Raw genomic sequence first — 24250 nt, 5'->3', positions numbered from 1 at the left:
GAGGCTAACTGGAATATTTTAATGAGACAAATTAGATTATAGGCTGTGAAAAGAAAATTGTGATGTTTACTTCACTTGTAGGCTTGCTGAGATGTATAGAAACAAGGACACAAACGTAGGTAAGACAGAGTTTCTATCTGTCGGAGTTGGTGTCTGTATTTCTTCTCCCTGGGCTTTTGCTGCTCTGCTTGGATCTGTGTAACCCGATTAATTATTCTGCTTCTAACCCCCCATGCCAATCCTTGTAACTCACCTTGCACATAAGGCAGACTCTGGGATAAGATAGAGGGGTGGAAGGCAAAAGGGTAGTTGGAAGCCCCTCCTGGAGACTCCTATTTCTGGGAGGGGTGTTGTGTTTTTGTATTACCTTTAACTTGTATATTTCTGTATATAGCTGTATGTATTTGTAATGTATTGTAAATATCTGCTTGTATATTGTGCTAAGCTGTGAATATAAAGCTTCATTCATTTCATCTGGCTGAGTCTCATCTAGGTGATTTCATTGTGTGTGTGGGGTGAGTAACTCCCAAACCATTGAAGACCTTCAATAACAAATAATGGTGTATGTTTTCAGAACTTGATAGTTGTGTCTAACTTGGCTCTTACTAGGTGCTGTTCTGGGACTTCAGTTGACTTTTTTTGTGATGTGGAAACCTCACTTCAAAGAAACCAGAACTGGACTGTGGTAGTCATGACTGAGTTTACAGTTTGATGGCTACATTTAAGCATTTTTTAAAGTTTAGTCTTCTGTACTTTGTTGGCATCAAATTTACTAGAGTGAACTGGTTTATTATTGCTGCAATGAGCAGGAGAGACATGCAGCAATTCAGGTTAGAAAGTCAAATGAGTATCTCTAGAAATACATTCTGACATTAGCTAGTATTCCAAAGCAAATTTGACTCTCACAAGAGTTGGAATTACAGTCACTGCATTTTTAAGCAGCATGTAGTGGGTAAGTATTGTTTTTTTCTATTCAGAGATCACTGATATTAAAAAAAACAATGTTGTAATATGATTTTTTCTGATAATATAGGGAGCAGTCAGTACAGAAAGGACAGAGAAAAAAATTGAAATTGCTTTAATAAACTAGAAGTGTGACAGTTGTATGGCCTATTAAATTAATTGTAGAGGAATCTAAAACAATGAGTCCATTGACAAAACCTTAGCAAATATAATGGGCCTGCCTTGGTTATATGGTACGAAATGATTGTAACATTACAAAATCAGTATTCTACTGAGTTTGTGTAAGAAACTATAGAGCTGATGTAGGTTATTAGGTTGTGATACAGCAGAGAAAAATTCATGGGTCAAGTTAAAGGCAGTTCAATAAATGAAGTGAAAAATCAAAACATAAGGAAAAAAAAAGTGATGCGAAGGCAATCTCCCGCAATCTCCCACAACGCAACTTGCTTCCCAGCCTGCCTCTGAGCAGCATGTGGCATGGAATTTTGCTTTGATCCATTTGGTTTAGCTATCCCAGCTGTTTCCTATCCTCCTGCCTACTTCTAGCCCACCCATTTGCTGGGAGGGCAGGAGCCTGGGTGGTGCTACCAGGCAGGCAAGTCCAAGAGAAAGTTCCTTTCCTGGTTGTTACAGGGAGTCTAGACAGAAGTGAGAGCGGGCTCACCGCTACCCCTGGGGGCAGGTGCAGACCACCCCCAGGAGGGTTAGCCCTCTACGTGCTGCTGTTGGGTTTTGTTGTTTTCAGTTGTTTGGCAGTGAACTGAAAACAATCATTGGAGACCTAAGGCTTTTGTTTGTAATGATCTTCGCAACACCCGCAATGGTGTTGAAGTTACGTTTAAGCATTCTCCTTTGCTTTCTGTGGTGAATAGTCCTAAAGGACATAAAATGGGCCTAAGCATGTCCTGGCTTATTTACCTGCCTGCCTGCACTGCAGCCAGAGGCGGGAAAACAGGACAGAGAAACCCAGGCAGCTTAGTCTGGTTGCCTGAGAGGGCAGGCAACTCATGGGGACCGTGCCCCTGTCCCGGGGTAGGCCTTTGCGCCCCCATTTCGTGGAAGACAACAGCCTGTGGGTTCTGCCATTTCTGTGTCTACTTGGGTGTTTGCCAGAGGTGATTGTGTGGCAAATGAGACCATTAGCCTCAGCCATTACCCTATAAATGGGGGTGAACAGGGGTGCTTGTGTGCTCGTTCATTCCTTGCTGAGCTGCCACTCGCCTGCCTGCCGCCTCAGCCGCCTCAAGCCGCCTCAGCCAGCAGCTGACTCCACTTTGCAGCCCACATGGAATTCGCCACAGGACTTCTGTTGAATATTTTCCTGCCTATGTTTTGGCCCACGGACGTTAGGACTAGTGAGTATTCTCCATTCTTTGTTCAAGTTGCTAACGGATTTTAATCAACCTCCCAAGCGGTGAATTAAGCTGCCAGACTCTCTATTAAAGACATTCTCTGAAACCTTTCAACATTCCATTGTACACAGACATTCTGCTAACCGCATCAAAGAACCTGTGTGGATAGCTGTAAATAAGTTTGGGGGCAATTATTTTGTGTATATTAACAAATCATTTAATAACTTTTAAATCGGCCTCACTGCATTTTACCCCAAACTCAGATTTCAACTAGTCCCCTTTATAACACTTACTCTCTTGTCTTGGTTGTAACCTCATAGAATACAGGAGAGCGCAAAACAGTGGAACTACTTGCCCCAGTGAATGGAGTTTCTGATTCATTTTGTGATCATATTTCTTGTGTGTGTGTGAATAGGCCAGTTAATGGTCATTCAAAATGTAGGTGTTGAGTTACAGAATGCTATCGTTAATAACAGGAGCCAACTGACAAAACCCCTAACATAGTCAAATTGTGTATTTGCAGCTATTAGAAAACAACAGAAAACAAATTAGAAGATATGGTTATGGAGTAAGTATACCTGTAAATCAGTTAAAATTCTTAAGTCTAATGCTACTTCAAAACATAAGGCAGCTGATTCATCTGGTATGTTTTGCTGCAGCGAAGTTTCTTCAGTGCTAATTGTCCTAGTGAATAACAAAATCAAATAATAAGCTGAACGTGGCCCTAAGCAACCTGCTTTGGCCCCAATTTGGGTGGAACTAGACAGTTTTCAGAGTTTCCTAACCATTTGAGCTTGTTTTTATGTGATCCTGTGACATGCAGATGCTGGTAGTTCCTTGAATGGACAGATAAAGCTATCAATCATTAGTTCTATGTTTACATCTTGCAGCAGGCTGCTCATAAACCCTGAAATGTCTTCTAGGTTTAGACCGTTGTTGTTTTGAGTGGCTCTTGTTTATTTTTTGGTTGGTGAATTTTTTTGTTTGTTGGTTGCTGGGTTTTTTGGTGTTTGGGTTTTATTAGGCTAGCAAAAGCATTTTGGTATGTCCTCACTACAGGGATAGCATGCAATTCTTGTCTTGAGGAAAAGGTCTTCTGTTGCAGTCCCAGTTGTGTACCCCCTCACCCCAAATGAAATGATACCATTTTAAAAACTGACTTTTTAAATTGTCTTACAACTGTTATGTTGTCTGTTTTTGGCAAAGAATAAGAAAATATGCTTTTGGGCTCTGTCCGGTGTTTTTCTTCTTGCAGACTTAGGTTGCTGAAGATGAAGAAATGCCATCTTCAGTTTTACTCTGGATTATAGTTATATATTGTAGTTTATTTTAGTATCTTTACATGTTTTAGTAGTTTGTTCTTTCATCTTAGTAGTACTTGAATTTTGTGTCTCCTCATTATTTTTACTTTCTATTTTTTCTGGCTATACTGTTTCTGTATGTTTAGTAATACCTTTCTTAGAGCTGGGACATATCTTGTGTTATTTCATAGGTCATTTTATTATTATATAATAAGCACATCCAGTGGCTATCATAGAAAAACATCTTGCATCAAAATGCTTTATTAAAAAATATACTGGGCAATGATCTTGAATATGTTTTGTTTGGCTTTTCAATGCTGATAGTCTCTCAACTCAGAAACTGGCAGAAAATTCATGGAATCAGCTTCAGTATTCAGTCTATGGTCTAGAAGGACAGCAGGCTTCAGTGTATTCTAGGGCCAAAGAGGCATAAAATAAATCTGGTTTTGTTTTGTTTTTTTGTAATCTGTAAATTATAGTCTGAGGATAACAAATTAATGTTAGAGATTGTGATTTGCGTTCATGCACTATTTGTATCTTTTTAATTACAAACTCGTAAATCTTGTAATACCGACTGTTCAGTGTAATAGGATAAGAGGCCATGAACTTACTATTTTTGCCTGTTGTCTGAGAAATATTTATTACATACCTGAAAAATGTTGCTTGAGAAGAGTATGAGAAATGCGTTGGTTCAGACTTGAAGTGAAGACTAAGCTAGATCTTGTTGCTGCTTTCAGCTGTGGTTTCATAGAGAGAGGGGAGCAAGGCATTTCTAACGTGATAGGCAAGGACAGAATTAGGGGCAAAGAGCATAGAATCATGTTACAGCACAGGAAACAATGACTAAGTAAAAAGGGGGAAAAAAAATGTTGTGAGTGGACAGACACTGTAACTGGCTTCCCGAATCAGGATTTGGAGTCTGTTCTTGGAGATGCATGGGGTTTGACTGGGCATGACTCTGAGTAACCTGTTCTAATTGGACGTGCTTTAAGCAGAAGTTAGACTAGATGATCTCCACAGGTAGTTTTGAGCCTAGATTATTTTATTGTTGTAATGAAAATTTAATATCAAAGAAGATACTTTGTTACATCTCCAAAGCAGAACTTAAAAATGAAACTATTAAAACTTACTTCACTAAACAGTTGATGAAAATATTTTGTCGAAATTATGAGTATAAATTGGAAGCTGTAAGTATTAGTTCTGGTATGGTTCTGCTGAGAAAATTTACTGGAAGTGCTGTGCTTTCCTAAATCAAAAAGTTTTACAGCTATCCATTATTTCCTGGTTTGTCTGACCAACAGAGTATAGGAAATATTAGAGGGAGAATGATACAGTAAATAACTAATTTTAGATACAACATGAATGATACATTATTATAGAAGTCAAATTCTGAATATTTTTTAGAGAAACAAGATGTATTTGTGTGTGTGACACATACACTGGTTTACACATTTGGAAATTGTTGCCAAGTGTCACTATCAAACCCGAAAACTTGCTTTTAGTCTCTAGTTAAAAGGAACAGCATAGCCTAGACAAGTCTTTTACAGAGGGAGTTTTCTGTTCGTGGCATTTGCAGCAGTAAGTACTGTTTAAATTTTTGAGAAAACCCATAATTTTGCTAAATCATAGTTTCATCTTTATTTGTAACTATGATTGGCAACAAAAATGCATTGGAAAATTTTCTTTGCACTCCAGGATTCCTGTTTTTATTTTTGTTTAGGGCATTTTGACTCATTTCCTTCTCTTATGGCCTGGTTTACTGATTTTCTTGGGTTTTTTTAAATCTGTATTGTATTTGGCATAGTAATTTCCCTATCTCATGAGAGTAAAGATATTTATTTATGTTTGTTGATTGTAATAGCGAAAAGTAAACTACTATGTCTTATATCAGTAAGCTTTTGTTAAGGCTTGTCCAGCAGGCAAGCTTAGATACATAGTTTTCTTCTGATTTTTTCAATTTAACTTTATAATGACTTAGGGAAAGGAAAACACAAATTTCAGGCCAGGAATTTTTTTTTTTTTTTTTGAGGTAGGCTAATGGAGTGTCATTCCCATTGGAATGGGCTGCCCAGGGAGGTGGTGGAGGCACCATCCCTGGAGGTGTTCAAGAAAAGACTGGATGAGGCACTCGGTGCCATGGTCTAGTTGACTGGATAGGACTGGGTGCTAGGTTGGACTGGATGATCTTGGAGGTCTCTTCCAACCTGGTTGATTCTATGATCTGCTTTTGGATCTAGCAGTACTGTTGAAGGATCTCTCCTAAAGCATCTGAGACAGATGCTATGGTAGAGGTTCTCAGCAAATGTGTTGTGTTCATAGGCACCATGATTTTCCTGCAGTACTTTAAGTTCTGTGGAGAAAACATACGAATTTGAATGTAGAAGCTTGGAGGTAAGGCTTCGGATCCTATCTGACCACATAACCTTCAAAGCAGACAGGTTCTCTGAAGTATTTCTTTGGCTTCACCAAGGGCAGGGCATGGCTGACAAACCCAGAGGCCTCCTGTAATGGAGTGACTGCATCAATGGGCAAGGGAAGAAGAACTATGGGTGTTGTCTGTCTGGACGTCTGTAAAGCCTTTGACTTGGTCTCCTACAACGCTGGTCTCTTTAAATTGGAGACATATGGATTTGATTAAAAACATGCCTGGGCAAGCCAGCACATGTATAAGCCTGTTTCTGGCCCACCAGGCCTCCTACAACAGTTTGGACTGGATAAACTTGAAAGGACCCTTCCAACTCAAACTATGATTCCCCAGTGCGGATTGCTGTTCCAATGCACTAGGTTGTAGCTGTTCACCTGGAATATGCTTTCTTTTTTGATTTTATCACTCTAGCAAACTACAACCTACCCTGGCAAAATCTTTGGTATTTGAAAATGGAAAATCCAGTCTGTCTTTAAAATATGATTAAGAAGAAAGGAACTCAAATATTGTCATTGGTTTATGGAGTGGACAGAATTATTTTACTCTAGAAGGAAGTAAAGTGAAAGCGCTCCTCATGAATTGGAGAGGAATACAGGAAAGTCTATTTGAAGATGTACAGGAAGATAAAACATGGAATACATGAATCCTTAATACCTCTTACAGATACAGGATACATGAGAATCCCCTCCAAAACCTTTCCCCCAACCAAGCTAAACCACATGACCCCAGTGCTCATTTTCTCCCCACCCTCTATTGTCTCCTGTTAGGCCCGAACCGGCCATGATTGTGCAGCGAGAAATTCCAACGCTGCAGGCAGGTTACTCCTTCATAGTTAGCCAGGTAAGACTGCCTCCAGAGAGCTGAAGGAAGGGAGAGAAAAGAGAAAGGTTTGGCTTTGATGCCCACTTAAAAAGTGATAACAGGATTATGGGATTGAGTAACAAATATTATCATCTCCAGTGTCTACCTCCTAGACTTTTCTGATCCTCCTCTTAAGCGGACCTGGCCCAAACCACCACATTAATGTACGCAAGTGCCTGTTTAGGCTGTTACTTTTCAGCAGAAGGAAGGTGGCATTTAAAGGGCTTTAGAGATAATAAATGACAGTCTTTTGCTATGATTGCAAAATATATATACACACATATATATATATATATATAAAAATAACGCAAAATGCATTGTTACTGAACATTTCCAGTAGGCTGAAAGAGGGAGCTGGTATCTGGTTTGGAATGTTAATTCTAGTTCTTGTTAGGATTTAATTTGCAAAAATTTGGTATCTTGTTTTCATTTTATGGCTAGCATGGGATGAGATTTAACAAGGCCAAGTGCGGGGTTCTGCACTTTGGCCACAACAACCCCAAGCAGCGCTATAGGCTGGGGACTGAGTGGCTGGAGAGCAGCCAGGAGGAAAGGGACCTGGGGGTACTGATAGATAGTAAGCTGAAGATGAGCCAGCAGTGTGCCCAGGTGGCCAAGAGAGCCAATGGCATCCTGGCCTGCATCAGGAACAGTGTGGCCAGTAGGACAAGGGAGGTTATTCTTCCCCTGTACTCAGCACTGGTCAGGCCACACCTTGAGTACTGTGTCCAGTTCTGGGCCCCTCAATTCAAGAAAGATGTTGAGGTGCTGGAACATGTCCAGAGAAGGGCAACAAAGCTGGTGAGGGGCCTGGAGCACAAATCCTATGAGGAGAGGTTGAGGGAGCTGGGCCTGTTTAGCCTGGAGAAGAGGAGGCTCAGGGGTGATCTTATTGCTGTCTACAACTACCTGAAGGGGCATTGTAGCCAGGTGGGGGGTAGCCTCTTCTCCCAGGCAACCAGCAATAGAACAAGGGGACACAGTCTCAAGTTGTGCCAGGGGAGGTATAGGCTGGATGTTAGGAAGAAGTTCTTCCCAGAGAGAGTGATTTGCCATTGGAATGGGCTGCCCAGGGAGGTGGTGGAGGCACCGTCCGTGGGGGTGTTCGAGAAAAGACTGGATGAGGCACTTAGTGCCATGGTCTAGTTGATTGGTTAGGGCTGGGTGCTAGGTTGGACTGGATGATCTTGGAGGTCTCTTCCAACCTGGTTGATACTATGATTCTATGATTCTATGGTGAAAGCTATGACATTCGGTTACCACTTGTCACTGTAACTAAGATCATGTGACACACAGTGCTTGTAGGTAGGAACACATTAAAGGCACTGAAGATGTGATCCCCAGTGTTGACATGGAACTGGTTTTTATTGCAGAGCTTCAGTGACAGGAAAAGGAAATGATATATGCATTATTTTAGAGGTTAGTTACATGGTAGATCAGGATTTTCTAAGATGCCATTAGTATTGCATCTGCTGCACTGAGACATCATTTTCTATAAGTATAGCTACTTTTACTACAAAAGTCTGTTGTGTTGTTTTTCATGTTCTTTCAATTGATAGCTGCAAAAACTTGTACTCTTCACAGGATAAATCTAAATCAAATATTTACGTCAATATTTCCAGGGAAGATGACACACAGACTGAGAAAGTCCGAATCTCCTTCATTTATATAATATACCTCCTTTAGAATCAAAGTAGAATTAAACTAGTATATTGAGTTATCCATGATGTTTTCTTTTGCAGTCTTATTCCCAATCTGGAAATGGGAGATCACAGATGCTTTCTACTAGAGCAGTGTCCTCTGAGCCAAGTTTTACTTGGGCAGGGAAAATGTAGGTTTGTATTGGCAGGCACATACAATATCTTGTTGAACTCAATATGCCATATTTAATAAACTTTGGTGAGACAAATACTTCAATACCATAGTGACATCACAATAAAATGGAAAGAAGAGAATGTGTTTAGTTACTGATATAAGTATAATTTAATGGCAGGGAGGAAATTGAACACAGATGGTCTGTGTTAAATAAAGTAAATATTACTCTGTTTCTGCTATTAAAAGATCAGTAATTCTTTTTTTTTTTTTTCTGTTGTAATTTGGGACACTATGAAAAATGCAACTACGTATATGCTAGATGTGTGAGAATCAGCATTTTAGAAAATAGTTATAATTAATAGTACTTTAGAAGTTTCTTTCCTTGCATACATTAAATGTGACCATTTTTATTCATTTATTTCCTTTAATAGTGATTAAACTAAGAGTGAAGCATAGTCTCAGAGTGAAGAAAATCATTGAATTTATTGGCTTTATGTGGATTTTGGATCAGGTCTACAGGAAATGGTCCTGAAAGCTAGGCTTAGAAAACAGATACAGTGCAATGAAAAAGGAGTGAGGTGTTTTTTGACAGAATTTTTAGGCGTAATGCTATGGAGGTTCTTACAGGAGTCAAACAGAAGTGAGTATAGAGACTGGTGTCTTTAGATACTATCGCATTTAATTTGATTTTTGAATCCTTTGAGCTCTATTGAACCTTATATTTGTTTAAAGCCTAAAATAAGTGCAATGGAAAGTTTCTAAGCAGAAAAGACAGCACAATTTGGTGAGGAAGAATAGGTAGTTGTGAATTTTTTCATTCTTAAGATACAGCACTGCATCAAGGCTTAATTCAGAAACCAAGAGAACAAAAGAAAGTGGGAAGAGGCTGAAGCTCACAAATTGCCTTCTGTTTGAAATGATCCCAAAATACATTTCACTGTATGCTGTACAAATGATTAACATTTGGTAACACTAAAATTAATCTCATTCCAGGGCAGGATACAGCAGATTTAGTACTCAGCAGTATAGCTCTATTTTAAGGCAAATTGAAGACTTCCACTGGTTTTGAAGCACATCTCAAGAATGCAGAATGTAATTTTCTAATTGGACACTAAAAAGGCTAATCTTCCTTACTCTTTTTTTTTGTGTGTGTGTAGTCATGTCAGTTGTAGTTATAGCTGCCAAGAATTTAGCCTAAGTAAAATAGTCAAGTCTAGTGCTTCTAGCAGCACAGTCCTTTCTAATACACTGCTCCTCTTTGAATTCAGTGCTGACTTTGTGTCACGTACTGAAGCATCAGCAGAGTTTCCTGCAGCAACTGAGATTATCCTTTGTCAGTCATCCTGGCAAGGTCCGAATCTGCTCACTTTGAGATTAAAGGCAATAATAACCTGACACAGGACCTGAGGGACTGAGATAACAGAATGTTTTTGTGGATAGGAAAGGAGGGGAAGATGTTAGAGGTGCAATAAGGTTGTGAAAGTAGGACAATGTAATTTCTTTAACTGTTGAATTACCATTTATGTTGGCTCTGGTATTTTACTGTCATAGTTCTAAGTTCTTAGCAGAAATTTGATGTTGGCACTTTGCAAGTAAGAACCAAACTTTGTGATAAACACTGCTTTTCGTATAAAATCAATGATAGAGATTTAGGCATTTGAGAATTTACTATGCTTTACTGGAGTCAATGAAAATATTCCTGCTGATGCCCTTAAGGTATGGAGAAGCCCTGAAGGATCTTGGCTTAGACCAGTATTTTTTGCAGATTTGTTTTATAGTGATTTTGGCATAGTAATACCTAGGGGAGTTTATTTTATTAGGCCAGGGGGCTCACTTGTTCATCTGCTCTCTAGGCCCCATCTTGTATTTCTGCTTCCACTATGCACCTCTTCATTTGAAGAGAGCAAGGTAGCTGCATGCTTCAACTCCTCCTAAATTAGCCTTGTTTATTTTGCAGTGTGTGTGTAATTTTTTGTTTTTATATAAAAGCCAATGGAATTAAGTATAAATTTAAATCAGATTTTTGCATGAGGATTGACAGTGAGGAAATACAACCAAAAGCTCATGAGTCAAGATAAGGACAAGGAGAGGTCATTGAGTAATTACTGTCACAAGCGAACCAGGCCAAAACTGGGGAAGTTAGTTAAATGTATTACCAATCAAATCAGAGTAGGATAATGAGAAATAAAAACAACTCTTAAACACTTCCCCTCACCTCCTCCTTCTTCCTGGGCTTTACTCCCAATTTTATCTTATTTTCTCTCCCTGGGGTGTACAGGTGGGCAGGGAATGGAAGTTGCAGTCAGTCTGTCACATGTTTTTGCTGCTGCTTGGGGGAAGACTCCTCATGCTCTTCACCTGCTCCCATGTGGGGTCCCTCCCATGGGATACAGTGATCTACAGACTTCACCAATGTGGGTCCTTCCCACAGGCTACAGTTCTTGATATATTGCTCCACCATGGGCCCCTTCCATGAAGTGCAGTCCATCAGGAGCATCCATACTCCAGCAGAGGCTACTCCTTCCATGTGTCTACAGGTTCTACCAGGAGCTGCCTTCAATGTGGTCTTTCCGTGGGGTCACAGCCCCTATCAGGTGCATGCATTTGCTTTGGCATAGGGCCCTCCACAGGCTGCAGATGGATATTTGCTCCACCATTCACCTCCATGGACTGCAGGAAGAGAGCTGCAGAGGAATTTCTGTTCTGGTGCCTGAAACACCACCTCTTCCTCCTTCCTAACTAACCTTTGTGTCTGCAGAGCCATTTCTCTCACGTCTCACTCATTTTGTTGGCTGCAATTGCTGTTGAGCAGGTTGGGAGTTTTTGTCCTTCTTAAATATGTTATCATGGAGGTACTACAGCTGTTGCTGGTGGGCTCAGACTTGGCCAGTGTGAGGTCTCTCTTGGAGCTGATGAGCATTGGCTCTATTGGCTTCTCACAAAGCCAGCCCTGTAGCTCTCCTGCTACCAAAACCCTGATGTTCTGCAAGGGATTTATTGTGAAGGATCTTACAGCACAATGGGACAAAGCTGATTAGAATTTTCCATATAAAGAAGAACTTTATGTTAGACTGCATATGAGGATGTCATACTGTTTCAGACTAATGCTGTCATTCATGCTCTACAAGAATTGGGTCAATTAATTTAAGTTTAATTGTATGTAAGGACAGTTCCTTTTAGAAATTCAGCATTTGGTGACATAATGGTTTGCTGTTCTAGGTGAGTCTAATAAAATAATAATGCAGATATGTCAAACTTTTTGTGCTTAAAATTCCTTATTTTCCTTTACTGAGCTGCCTTTGAACACTTTTTTTCCTTTAAGCTTCATCAGTAAAAATTGCTGCTTTAGAGGCTGATAAATTTTATGTTCCCTTCCAGAAACCTGCATGTTAAATTGCTCTTTTTCTGAATAGCTGCTGTTATTTGCAGTGAGAATTAAGTCAGTCATTGCTCTTAACAATAAATGACTGATGACTCTATTTGCACTAGAAACAATGAAAGATAGCCCTTTTGGAGGAGAACAATTCATCAGTTTCCCTGAAGAGGACTATTCCTTTATAGCAGATTTGAAAGATAATATTACTCATGGAAAACAGTTGTATAAAGTATATGGTACTAAAATTGTGGGTTTGTACATATTATTACTTCTGGCCAGTAGAGAGGTTAAGGATGACGTTTAAGGGTACAGTCTATATTATAGGAGTAAGAGACAATTGGGGATGCTAGCAAATGGAGGTAGGAGATATATTAAAATAGGCAGAAGAATGAAAGGCTGTTTCCAAGTATTTGGAATAGAACTAGGGCTACATCAACTACTTTGAAAATTAATGGGCAGGAGGTGAAAACAAGTTTCTCAGGTAGCCTAAAAATATTAATAGAGGAAGGTGAACACATCTGAGCTCTCTTTCTGCAGCTGTCTCTGGCTGTTAGTAAACCTATACCTGCAGTTCAAAAGACAAGGAAGGGCTGTAATATAAATTAGTAGTTGTGAATTATGAATATTAATTTCTGTATGAATATTGATTTTGAATTTAATTTTTAAAATTCCCTGGGATTCTTTTGATTTTTGGTCAACAGGAAGTAGTTGCACAAAGGCTATATATGAACACAGAATTAAACAGTTTAATCAATCAGAACTTAGAAAATAGGAATGCGGAAACAGGAAAAATTCTAACTATGCTAATGGAGTCTTAGCATTGACTCCAGCATATGTACTCACAGTGCTTTGGACCCTAAGTAAGTTTCCTGTACAAAGACACTTCCAAAACCCATGATAATGATCCTGGGGTAAAATACAAAATATTCCAGGCAGAGGGAATTGCTGCTGCTGATCTGCTAGTGCAAGCTGTGCACACATGACTGCTGTGATTCCCAGTTAACAGCTGTGAATGGGGGGGCTGCTGCCGGTGGAGAGTCCGTGCAAAAAGGTAGTTTCTAAATCACTCCCCATTAAAAATAACATTCTCAAAATGAAACTGGCCAATAGGCACTAGCATCATTGTTCTGGCCAATGAATTCAAAGCTTCATGTCTCATGGGACCATGCAGGCATGTTGAAGGGCAGCACAAGACACCTGATATGTGATGCTAAGCCCCTAGCCTTCAAGGCTTTGCTGGGGCCAAACCCTCCATTGTTTGCTCATCTACTCCTGGACCCGCAACAGGAGGAGAGCAAGGGTTAAACCGGCCTGCCAGGATTTATGCCCTTCTAGGACAAAGGGCCATTATGCCTCAGCTATTTGTGACTTTAGCTGATACACAGATTTTCCAGCACTACAGGTTGACTCAGGAACTCCCAAATAATGGAAGCTAGCAAATACCATCTTGAAAGATGTTGTTAATGCTGCTAAAAATATAGCTGAAAACTTACTTAGTGTCAAGGAATCTCACTATATCAAAATACTACTTCTGGTTAGGAGTTGGCTTTATTTAACTTATTTATGTATGTATTCATTTATGGCTATGGCTGTAACTGCTGTTGTTCCAGTGGTACAGTTAAATGGGACTTTGAATCAAGATAGCATGTCTTTTCTGTCAGTTAATTTTAAATGAAAATGCATCAGAGGTTTGAATGACTTACTCTTGATGATGCTGTACAGATTTGTTGCAAGTGTACATTCTTTTAAATACTTTATTCTGCAAATTCATAGTTTGCTATTTAGAAATTGTGAGAATGTCTGGTTAGTTAGAATGACAGTGCTGAGGTTATATAAGGGCTGCAATAGAAAACAGAAGGAATTGGATGATGTTTTAATGTATTGCATTCAAATTGAATCACAAGGATGGGATACGGTTATAAGGAGTCAGGATATATAGATTTCACTTTAATGATCATATTCTACAGTGTACTGCCACACATCCATGATCAATTCTGCATTCTCAGTTTTGCTGTCTGATGCCAGTGCAACTAGTTTTTATTTGCTGTCAAAAGACATCCTGGTCTGTGTTGATCTTGGGTAATTCTATACATATTCAGCTTTCCTTCTAAAATCAGTTCTGCCCATCTTTCACTTTTTAAGTTTCTTTAGTGTTCAATAACTAGTAGGTTTTAATTTCTTTTTATATTCATTGATACAATTATTTTCTTGTACTCTGAAGATATCTTAAATTCTTGTTCATTTGGAGGCCCTCTGGGTTTTCTTCAAAAGCCTTCAAGTTGTGATTTTTCTAGTAATAGAACCAATGGTTGCTAACACAGCCTTGTCATGTATGTAACCTTGTCCTACTATCAGTGATTATTTCATGCTACAGAAGTAATAATCCATTAGGAAGCACTACACTTGATCTTAGCCAAAAGGCTGAGAAGCGATCCATAGAAACTAATCTGTAGATACATAAAGGTGATACAGATTTAATGCTTTAGTAATGAGTTCAAAAAAATCCATTTTCTGAATTCAGTGCAGGGCTGTGTACCTTCAAGAAGAATTCTTGTTCTCTTGCTGAGTTTTTAAAAGAATTCACTCTTTGAGGCAGTCAGCTTAATACAGAAAACTGAGGGGAGACTGCAATGCTGACTCCAGTTATTTAGACAGATATATGCTTTAGACTGTTTTCCAGTCTGTTTACTGCATTCCTTCCTCTTGATGTATTTCATCTTCTGCATTATCTGGGAACAGTAGTTGTTATAGAATGAATATGATTGTGTAGCATAGTAAACATTGTTTAATGAATCACTACATGAGATCTATTTCTTCCTGTCCTAGTCTTTTTTTGGTAACACCATTCTGCTTCTCAAAGAAAAATTGCTTTTCAGCCCTGAAGAAAATGGTTGTCCAGTAACTGTTCAAAATTTAGTCTTACACTAATCAAATGCATACAACTGTATGAGTGGCTCCAATTTGGAAGAATCAGTATCCATATGACAATTTTTCTGCTTCATACTCAGAGTACAAAATCTGTTGGCTAACTTGAGCCTTGTAGCCTGAGATAAGTCCTACTAATTTCTAGTGATTTTTGTCACTGTGGAGGGACTTTAAAAGAAATGACCAATTATTAAAACCAAAAGCTGTTGCTGTCTTCAAGGTGGTACTTTCAGATTCAGAGATCCAAGACTTGAGAAATATCTAATATAATCATTGATTTAGTTCTGCAGCAGTAAAATAAATTTCTTAACACTTAGACATTTAAGTATGTCTTTTAAATGTTCCTCTGTGAACTTGTTTCTATCTGAACTGTCACTATCAACCTTCTGAACTGCTGGCAAGATGCAGTTGGCTAGCAATTGCAAATATTCAGTTCCAGCAAAATTAATTTGCTCTTTTGATTTCAGTCTAGGCTCTAATAGTTGAAAAGAACTGAGGTTTCTTTTTGATTCTGTTCTGGGATTATCATTATGTTCAGTATGTTTAGCTCATGACTGTTGGTTTTTGTTTTCTTTGTATTGTGAAATACTGTATCTTTTTTCATGTATAGAATGAGAACAAAGAATATTGTCTCTTGTCACTGGAAATGCTTTATTTCATATAACTTAAAACCATAGATGAATCTGACAAATGCAGATTAGGCAAATCAGTTTTGAGGGAGATTTCAAATTTTTAGTAATAATTTTTTGTAAAGATAGGAAAAACAGCATTTTTGATCTTATAAAATAGCTACAGTAATTCAGTTGAAAAATGTTCCAGTTCAGGATTTTGATTTTGTCTAAATACGAAATGCAAATTAAAGGTCTAGTACAGAGATTGTATTGGTGTAGTTCTTGGTATGTTGTGAGGTGTTACACTGCAGTAGTTTGCTGGAACTTAAGATAACCCTTCTATGATGTGCAGTCAAACTTTTATGAGCTATAGTCTGATGTACATGCAGATACAGTTAAAGAGTAGTTCTAGAAACAGCAAAGAAGAGGTAAAAAGGTAAATAATGCTGGTACATGAATAAATTAGTTATTGTGGGATGACCATAAATAGCTGTTTGTGAATAAGCCAGTACCAAAGGAGATATGTATAATTAGTTATGAGTTGAGAAAAATAAATGTATCACCAGTATATATAAATGCCTATGTTCAATATAGAAAAAATATTTAGGTATATATCACTCGTGTTTTACATAGAGGAAAGAAAAGTCTTGTCCTATTATTTCATGTGTTATCTGCTACTGACTTCTGGGTTTCTGCCAAACTGATGGAGATTTTAGTGAGGTATAAGAGTGGCTGTAGAAGAAAGCCGCACAAGTTACAGGAAATTGGTTTAAGCCTTTCCCAGCACATCCCAAGAAATCTTGCAAGATTTTTTTCCAGTTACAGATTTTGTAGCTATTTAACTGCTTATGTGAAAAATTGCTTTGCGTGCTGACGGCATAAAAGGTAACTCCTAACATCTTTCCTCACTTTTGTGATGACATTTTTAACACTTCCATATATTAATAGTATTTCTCATTCCAAGTGTTTAATGGTTTTATGAAACTAATAATATTTTCAGTCTAATGCTTTGTTACTTTGTCTGTGGACAGTGGTTAGGAAAATGTGCATGTCTACCTCTGTTTCTATGAAAGACTAAGTAAAGGCAGATGTAGTAACCTACTCAAGTAATTCGTCCAGATGTGTAATGTATTTTGCACACTTTACTAGATTTATAGATTCCTCACAAGTTAGTGGCAGGCTACATGAATTCATGAGCTACAACACTGCTGCATTATAAATAAGTAAGCTTTTCCCCTAGAGGACAAGGGTAGCAATAACATCCCAAGTTAGAAGAATTAAAATGGGTTTCTTTCTACATTTTGATTCATGGCTATTTAGTTAGTCCTCTCAGTCTTCTTACCTTTCTTTAATGAAAGATAGCATTTGCAGACAATGAAAGAAATGTTTCAGTTCTGCTGTTTTACAGATTTCCAGATATGTGACTCAGCATTGGTTTCATGTTCTGTAGTCAGATTTATGACTTGTAATTTCTAGGCTCTATTAAAGGAGAAGCAGCAGTATAAAAGATGATAATAGAAGTAGATCTTAGTATAAGAAGGACACACCTTACCATCTACTTTTAAGCATGTAGCTGTCTAGAGAAAGTAATACTGTTTAGTTACCATTTTCGTGCATGTAGCAGCTTATGAGATACTGTAATGGAATTTAGTCATTTTGACACTTGAGAAAGAATGTAACCTCTGCACTAAGACCTAAATATAAGCAGTGGTCTGCAGACAGGGCTTCACAATTTCACCTAAGATTTCACAGGTATCAAGCAGGGCAGGAAAAACACCAGCCTTTGCGTTTTAAGTCCTGTGAAAGGTGTAAAACATTACAACTAAGAAATTTTGAAACCATCCATCCTTGTGCTTAATATATTACCCACAGTGGAAGCAGTTGAACCTGAGCAAGTACTGCAGCAAAAGTTAAATATTACTATGAAATGTATCTGTTGTCTGTGTCATTCATGTCTTTCAGGGCTTCTGTTGTTCATAGCTGTATTAAAGAAAAAGGGGAGGGGGAGTGGTGTGAAGGAAGGGAGGAGGAGGAGAAAAAAAAAGAGGCAGACAAAATTACATGAGCTCGTCATTTGTGAAATTGTACATTTGATAATGAAGGAGATTTTTCTTCAAAGTTCTGTTCACATGTTTGGTCCAAGGAGGCTGCTAAGATGTAAGCCAATCTACAATCTAGTTTTTTTTTCCTTTAAACCTGCAGGGCTTCCAATATTGTCAAAATTGATGTCTCCACTGCCTGTTGTGATTCTTCCTGGTGGTTTATCTCAGATTGTTTTGGTTTATTCTTAACGAGAGCCCAGCATCAGGAACTATAAGACTAAGGCTTCTAAAGGATGATAGATGTCTTCAGGATGTTTTAAGGAAAGAATGAGCTTTTCTTACTCAGTTTTAAATGGAGAAGTGAAGCTATGACTGATATTTTCTGAAAAGCATGTGTATTATAAAGTACAATGGCAGCTTACATCAGCCATGTTTTTACTGCTGTTAGAAGGCATTTCTTTCCTTCTACTGAAAGATGTATAACTTGCTGTGTACCACTGCAAAGATTGTTTGTCGTGAAAGATAAATGGTAAATTATGCCTTGTGCCTGAAATTTTCTTTGTGGTTCATGTCCGTCAAATTGACCCTATTTTTATAGAGTTCTATTAACTCCAGGGTTTCTGTCCCATCCCATCTTTCTCTCCACCTTCAGGCCCACTTGTGGTTATTACTGACGACTTCTAGTTTGAAAAAAAGACTGATAAGCTACATAGTGTTGCTACAATAGATTTAATTGATACAGTAAGCGGAGCCACTGAAATTGGTATTCTTTTGTTCAGAAACTGTTCTGGAGGATTCCTCTAATGCAGTATCTTGAAGAAAAGATATCGTTTGCCTGCCTTTTTATGCTTTAAAACAGAAGTGTCGTTATCTGGTGCAGTACAAAAACCCATTATTTTGGCTAAGTGTGTTCTGGAATATGCTAAAATCACTAACAATATTGTCATGATTAGCATGTTGTTTCCCTCATACATAATTTGAATAACTTTTGTTCAGAAGCCTTTGTTTTCTCTGTTTCAAAAACAGAAGACTGTTTTTAATATGTTTTTTATTCATGTTTCAAATACATCTTCAATTCTTGGATTCAATATATAAGCCAATCAGTAAGTGCATCTATTTCCCAGGTTTTAATTTTGAATTTCATATGGGTAATCTGTAAAAATGCTAACAAAATAACATAGATATTGTACAATCTCACTCTTTAAAGTTTGAAAATTAAAAGCTAAAATATGTCTAGGTTGAGTTTCTGTGATGCATGTTCTATAATCATTAATTGCATGATATTTAATAATTTTTCATTCAGTGTTTATTCATAAGACCTCTGTACCATTCACTGCAGATATTTCTATCCAACTTGGTCAGTTTGTGACCTAAGATTTTGATTTTCTTAAAGTGTTCTGGAGACAATGATAATTGATTTTTTTAGAATGATCCTCGAAACATAAAGTGCTTTAAAAATAACATGTTCAGAAGAAGAAAGGTAAAGAAAAAGAGGGTTTGTTCTTTTCCTTGGCAGTAGGAGGGATGAAATAACTATAGTGAGTATATGCTTTTTAGAGCCATAACTTTTGATCTGAACATTTAGCAGCCTATCCAGCATTTTTATAACATTTAAGATATGGAAAGGATGGCATCTGTTATCTCTTAAGTATTGAATTTATCACTTGATCTAGTTGAATTCTGGACTTGATTTTAATGGATTTGTGTATAATTTATACTTAAAAAAATCAGTCTGAAAATTTTGTATTTGAAGAAATACTGACATGTTATTATTTTTTCATGGGCCTGTAGTTCTTCAAAGTAATTTGAGAGCCCAGACTTGGTAAAAAACAAACTTTCCAAGTTACTGTATTTTTCTTTTTACATTTCTAAAATGTTTTTGTTTCAAAATAGATTTTAAGGTAGGAATTTGAAATTTCACTTGAAAGAAATAGATTAAAACAGATTATTTTAAATTATTTTTATAAACAAAATAAACGTTTCATGTGACTCTTTGTATTTTCAGCAGAAGACTGTATACAGAAGGTAATCTGTGTATGACTAGTAGCATCCTCATTGTTATATGGTGCACCACATGTGTGTCATGTTCCATAGAAGGAAGCTTCAGTAGTATACAGCTGCCTTGATGTAAGGAGGGAAAGTTGCCAATTGTGGCAAGCAAGACATTTCTTTCAGTAAAAAGAACCTGAATGTCTAACAGTCAAAATTTATCAAACTTTGTATGTTTCTAGAAAACATCAGTTTTCACAAATACAAATGTTCTAATAAGAAACTAAACAAACAAATGAAGGCATGGGAATTCTCATCCAGCTTTAGAGGCTGTCATTCTCTATGTTGAACACATGGGTAAAACAGTTTGACAGTGCTTTTCCTGAGTATGTATTGAGAGGTCAGGACACAGAAATTTAGGATTGCTTTCCAGACTGTAAAGAAAACGTATGTGAGCTTGGTTATGATATTTTTACAATCCTGTATCCTCTATAACTTAATTATTTTTTCACGTTTCTTCAAATGTCTTCCTATACCAGTCCTTACTATTACTGTTCTCAATTTCTCATTCTTCCTTTGCTTGCCTGGGCTTAATACCAGTCTTATCCAGTCACATCTGAAATCTTTATTTCTTTCAGTTAATTTCCCCTTCCTTCTTATGCCATCTTCTTCCATTAACTGCTCAAAATGAATTACCATTCTTGACTTTATCTTTCACATTGTACTTTGTCAGTTCTACCCTTCTCCTGACTCTCTTTTCTCCTACACAGTTACCACTCCCATTCTACCCATTCATTTCTTAATGTGTATGTTACCAAATCTTCATTTCCAGAAATATGTTCTCTGTTGATTTGCCTTATTCCAAACCTGGTTTTATGTGCTATGCTCCAAGCTTCTCATTATCCACTTGCTTATTTTGTTCTCAATTAGCAGTTCTGATTTTCTTTCTTTCTATCTTTTTCCATTTTTCCCTCCCCCTCCCGCCCCCCACCCTGATGCCAATATTAGAAACAGTTATATGCCAGTTCAATTATCTAAGCAGGAAACGTAAGTGAATAAGGAGCAAGCATAGTAGTACATTACAAAAGGACAGTAGAAAATAATTGTTCATTCTTTTCAAATATTTGGAGTTAAGTGTATGTGCATATTATAATACTAGAAGTAGTAATTAATTCAGATAATTTTAGTTGCAAAGTACCTTTGAGGGACCTATAGCCTCCCACGAGGGTTTGAGACTGTTAAAACACTGAATTGATCGGCTCATTTGTGGTTTTTCCAGTCAAACATGGAAAATCCCCAAGAACAAAGATGCCAGGATCTCTCTAAGCTGTTTGTTGTGTTGCTGCACTATACTCCCAATAAAGATGTTTTCTTTGATAACTGTTGTGAACTTTCTAAGCTGCAAATGTGTGGCTGTTCCATCTTTAACATTACCTGAACCAAAAGTACTGGATGTGAAGTGCCACTGGCCTTTGTCTGTCTGAGATGCCTTATGCAGTGAGCCACTGTAATGGAGGAGTAATTGATGGGAGAGTGATTTTCAAAAATGGCTCCGGGTTCTTTGTCCTCTTTTCCGTGGTTGCTTCTCCCCGTAGCAGAAGGAGGGAGAGCAGAAAAACCTGTCTGGACAAGCCAGGACGTGTATAAGCATCGTTTAATTTGCTGTTCAGAAACTTACATTCAGAAAGCTGCATCAATTTCAGTGGATTCTCTGACATAAAGAAGCTTTGATTTTAATATATAACCTTTTAAAGTATAGGCTGTAGTATAGTAAAATGTGAACTTAAAGCAAAAGCTGGATTTTCTTTATGGAGTTTTTTTTTTTTTTCCCAAGCGAATCTTGGTCTGAAAACACTTGTGAGGAAACTTCCCTCGTTGCTCCAGGGTGTCTGCTGTCCTCTGAGTCAGGCTCATCATATTGTACAATGTATCATTATATTCTTTAACAATATAGCTTTCTGGAAAATAATTCTAGATGTCAGCAAAACATCATCTACAGAAATTGTTTCAGAGGCGAGATAAATTGATGTAGCAAATACTTTACACAGGAAAGAAAATAAATCCTAATAATCTGCTTTGAAAGCTGAAGACTTCTGCTATGTAACTGTACCTGAGGATTTTTGTTAGTATATACAATAATGGACTATGACAAATTATTTGAAAGAAAATGACTCTTTAGGAAAATCAGTGTAGGTGTATATGGGTATGTATTTTTATGTTTAAGATAGAAAATTGTATGCATACCATGACAATTCAAAAAACCAAACCCATACCCCCCTGCCTAAAAAGAAAATGGAGAGGTAGATATAATACAGAGAAGAACATAGAGGAAAATAATGATAGTGTTGTGTATAGTTGCATAGTGCTGTTTCAATTGGGATGTTAGTCATACTATATCAGAAAAACAGACTCAAAAAAGATTGAGACAACAGCAACAAAAAAGGTATGGAGTAGCTTTGTAGACAGGAGTAAGTCAGCTAAAACTTCTAGGAATGCCTGAGGGATGTTATATTTGGAATATGTGAAGTTATCTGCAGTATAGAGATGAACAAGAATTGATTGTGTAGCTGGTTAGGGGCCAACTTGAGAATGTGTATATTAATAAGTCCCACTTCTATGTTCTTCCTTAAGCTTAATGTAGAATGCTTGGCTTTAGAAGGGATTTTTGTCTTGCTCTGGATGACTGCTCCTTTGTTCTGGTTACTGTAACTTGTCACCATTTTAATAGTAAACATATTGTCTGATACAGGAGAAATGGAAAGTGCATCTACCATTTAAATGTTTTTTTTCAAGAACTGAAAGTTTTGCCAGTGAGGTATGATTCATGGAACATCATTGCAGTAAAGCTGGATCAAACCTATTCAGAACACTACTGTAGGAATAACATCTCCATAGTTACTGTTTGGAGTGGTATAGTGGGAAAACACTATCATAACAGTAATTGATGTTTAGCTCTTTCATGATTACAATGAACCAACACATTTGATGTGCCTATTTATTTATTTTAAAAAAAAGGGTAATTAAAAAGCAAAAGACATAAACTGATTCACAGGATGTTAATCTGCAGCATCAAACAAAAGCATAAATATGGATACAGAACTACTGTTTTCTTCTGGAATCCCAGATTCTGCTTGGTTTTGTCCTTCCTTTTCAAAGCATGTGTTCCCTTAACATTTTTACTGATAAAACACCACCAATAAAATACAGTTTAGATTGCAAACACTTCCTCTTCACCCTCACTGTGATGAGGTAAAATTGTTAAACTGTTAAAGCCCCAAAAGTTATTTGTTCCTGTGAAGATGTGCTTGATAGTTGCTAATTTTTTAGTGGTGGTTATGTAACTTTGACAACTCTTGAGGCTTACATTTTCCTGGTAGTGCATTTTGTATTATAAACTGAGTTTACTTTATGGTGGTCATGATGATCATTTAGAAAGTAAAATGGAACGTTTTGGATGTAACAATACTCCCACTGTAGTTTGTGAACCTTATCTTATGCATACACTGAAATGTTGTGCAGTCTTTGTAATTTTTGTCTTGAGAATAGTGAGTTAAATTAATATGTAATAAATAATTCTAGTAATTTTTCTATTCCACCAATTACTTGAGTTTTGCTTATCAATTTATGTCTCAACTATGAATTTCTACTTTATTACCAGATTTCTTAAAGTCTTAGAAGCAATTTATTTCATTAATTTTTTTAATCTTGAAATTGTAGCCTAATACAGCTAATGATATAATTAGGAGGATATTTTACGGTTAAGAAAGTGATTTGTAGGAAATGTAGCTAATTATACTTAATGAGAGATCGTAATGATGCAGTTGAAAAATACATAGAATATTTATTTTTCTGCAGTCATGTATGATTCTTTAAAATGTAGTTGTATTTTAGTAATGGTGACTTCGGAGCTTTGGTTTTGAGAAGTCATTAATAGGAAATGCAAATAATGTTTTCAATATCATGGTATTTAAAGTACAGGAAAACTACCGTAACATTTTAAAAGCAGTGTAAGAAACAGCTGAGTACTGTGAGAAATACTTTTTCTGTTTTAAATGCCAGTAAGCAATATTATCTGAATAGCATTTTTACATAGTGAGAATCCTCTGAATTACACTGTTTTGTTCCGTATGAGTAAACTGTCACATTATGATGACTGTAATCTTCTTCTCATTTGTTTTTTACTGCTTGCCTTTTCTAGGAAGTAGAGGTTGGTATATATCTTCTGTCTTTCATCATTATATGATATATATATACACATTGATTTCTTATATTTTCCTAAATCTGGGTTGTTTCTCCCTCTCCAGGATGATTATTTCCGTACATGGAGTCCGGGTAAACCATTTGATCAAGGTAAGATACTGCAGCTAGTTATTTGTATGGGATAAAAATTAAGTATTTATAGTTGTGCTCTCATCCTAGAATATCTACAGAATTGTGTGAATTTCTGTAATTCTGTCCCTTTTCAAATGATTGATTTAAAGAGGGCCAGAAATGGATGCAATCTGGTACATGTCCTTTGCAGTTAAAAAAAACCCAAATTAATCATTAAAATGTTGGAAGACTCTTTATGTCTGGCTGATAAAAGGAGAT

General features: G+C 37.2%; 1 protein-coding gene across 4 annotated transcripts in view; it reads left to right on the top strand.

The window, feature by feature from the left end:
* The window catches only part of SPOCK3 (SPARC (osteonectin), cwcv and kazal like domains proteoglycan 3), a 349520-nt gene that overhangs the window by 226331 nt on the left and 98939 nt on the right, over positions 1-24250 (top strand). For 3 of the 4 annotated variants that reach the window (XM_064148791.1, XM_064148793.1, XM_064148794.1), the window contains one exon: positions 23965-24010. In XM_064148791.1, the coding sequence (XP_064004861.1) occupies positions 23965-24010 (46 nt within the window). Of the gene's footprint in view, positions 1-23964; positions 24011-24250 lie in introns of those variants that run through there. The other variant, XM_064148796.1, reaches the window with a different exon arrangement.

This window comes from Pogoniulus pusillus, chromosome 9, assembly GCF_015220805.1.
Source record: "Pogoniulus pusillus isolate bPogPus1 chromosome 9, bPogPus1.pri, whole genome shotgun sequence".
Lineage (NCBI taxonomy): Eukaryota > Metazoa > Chordata > Aves > Piciformes > Lybiidae > Pogoniulus > Pogoniulus pusillus.
This window is presented reverse-complemented; position numbering and strand designations above follow the sequence as displayed.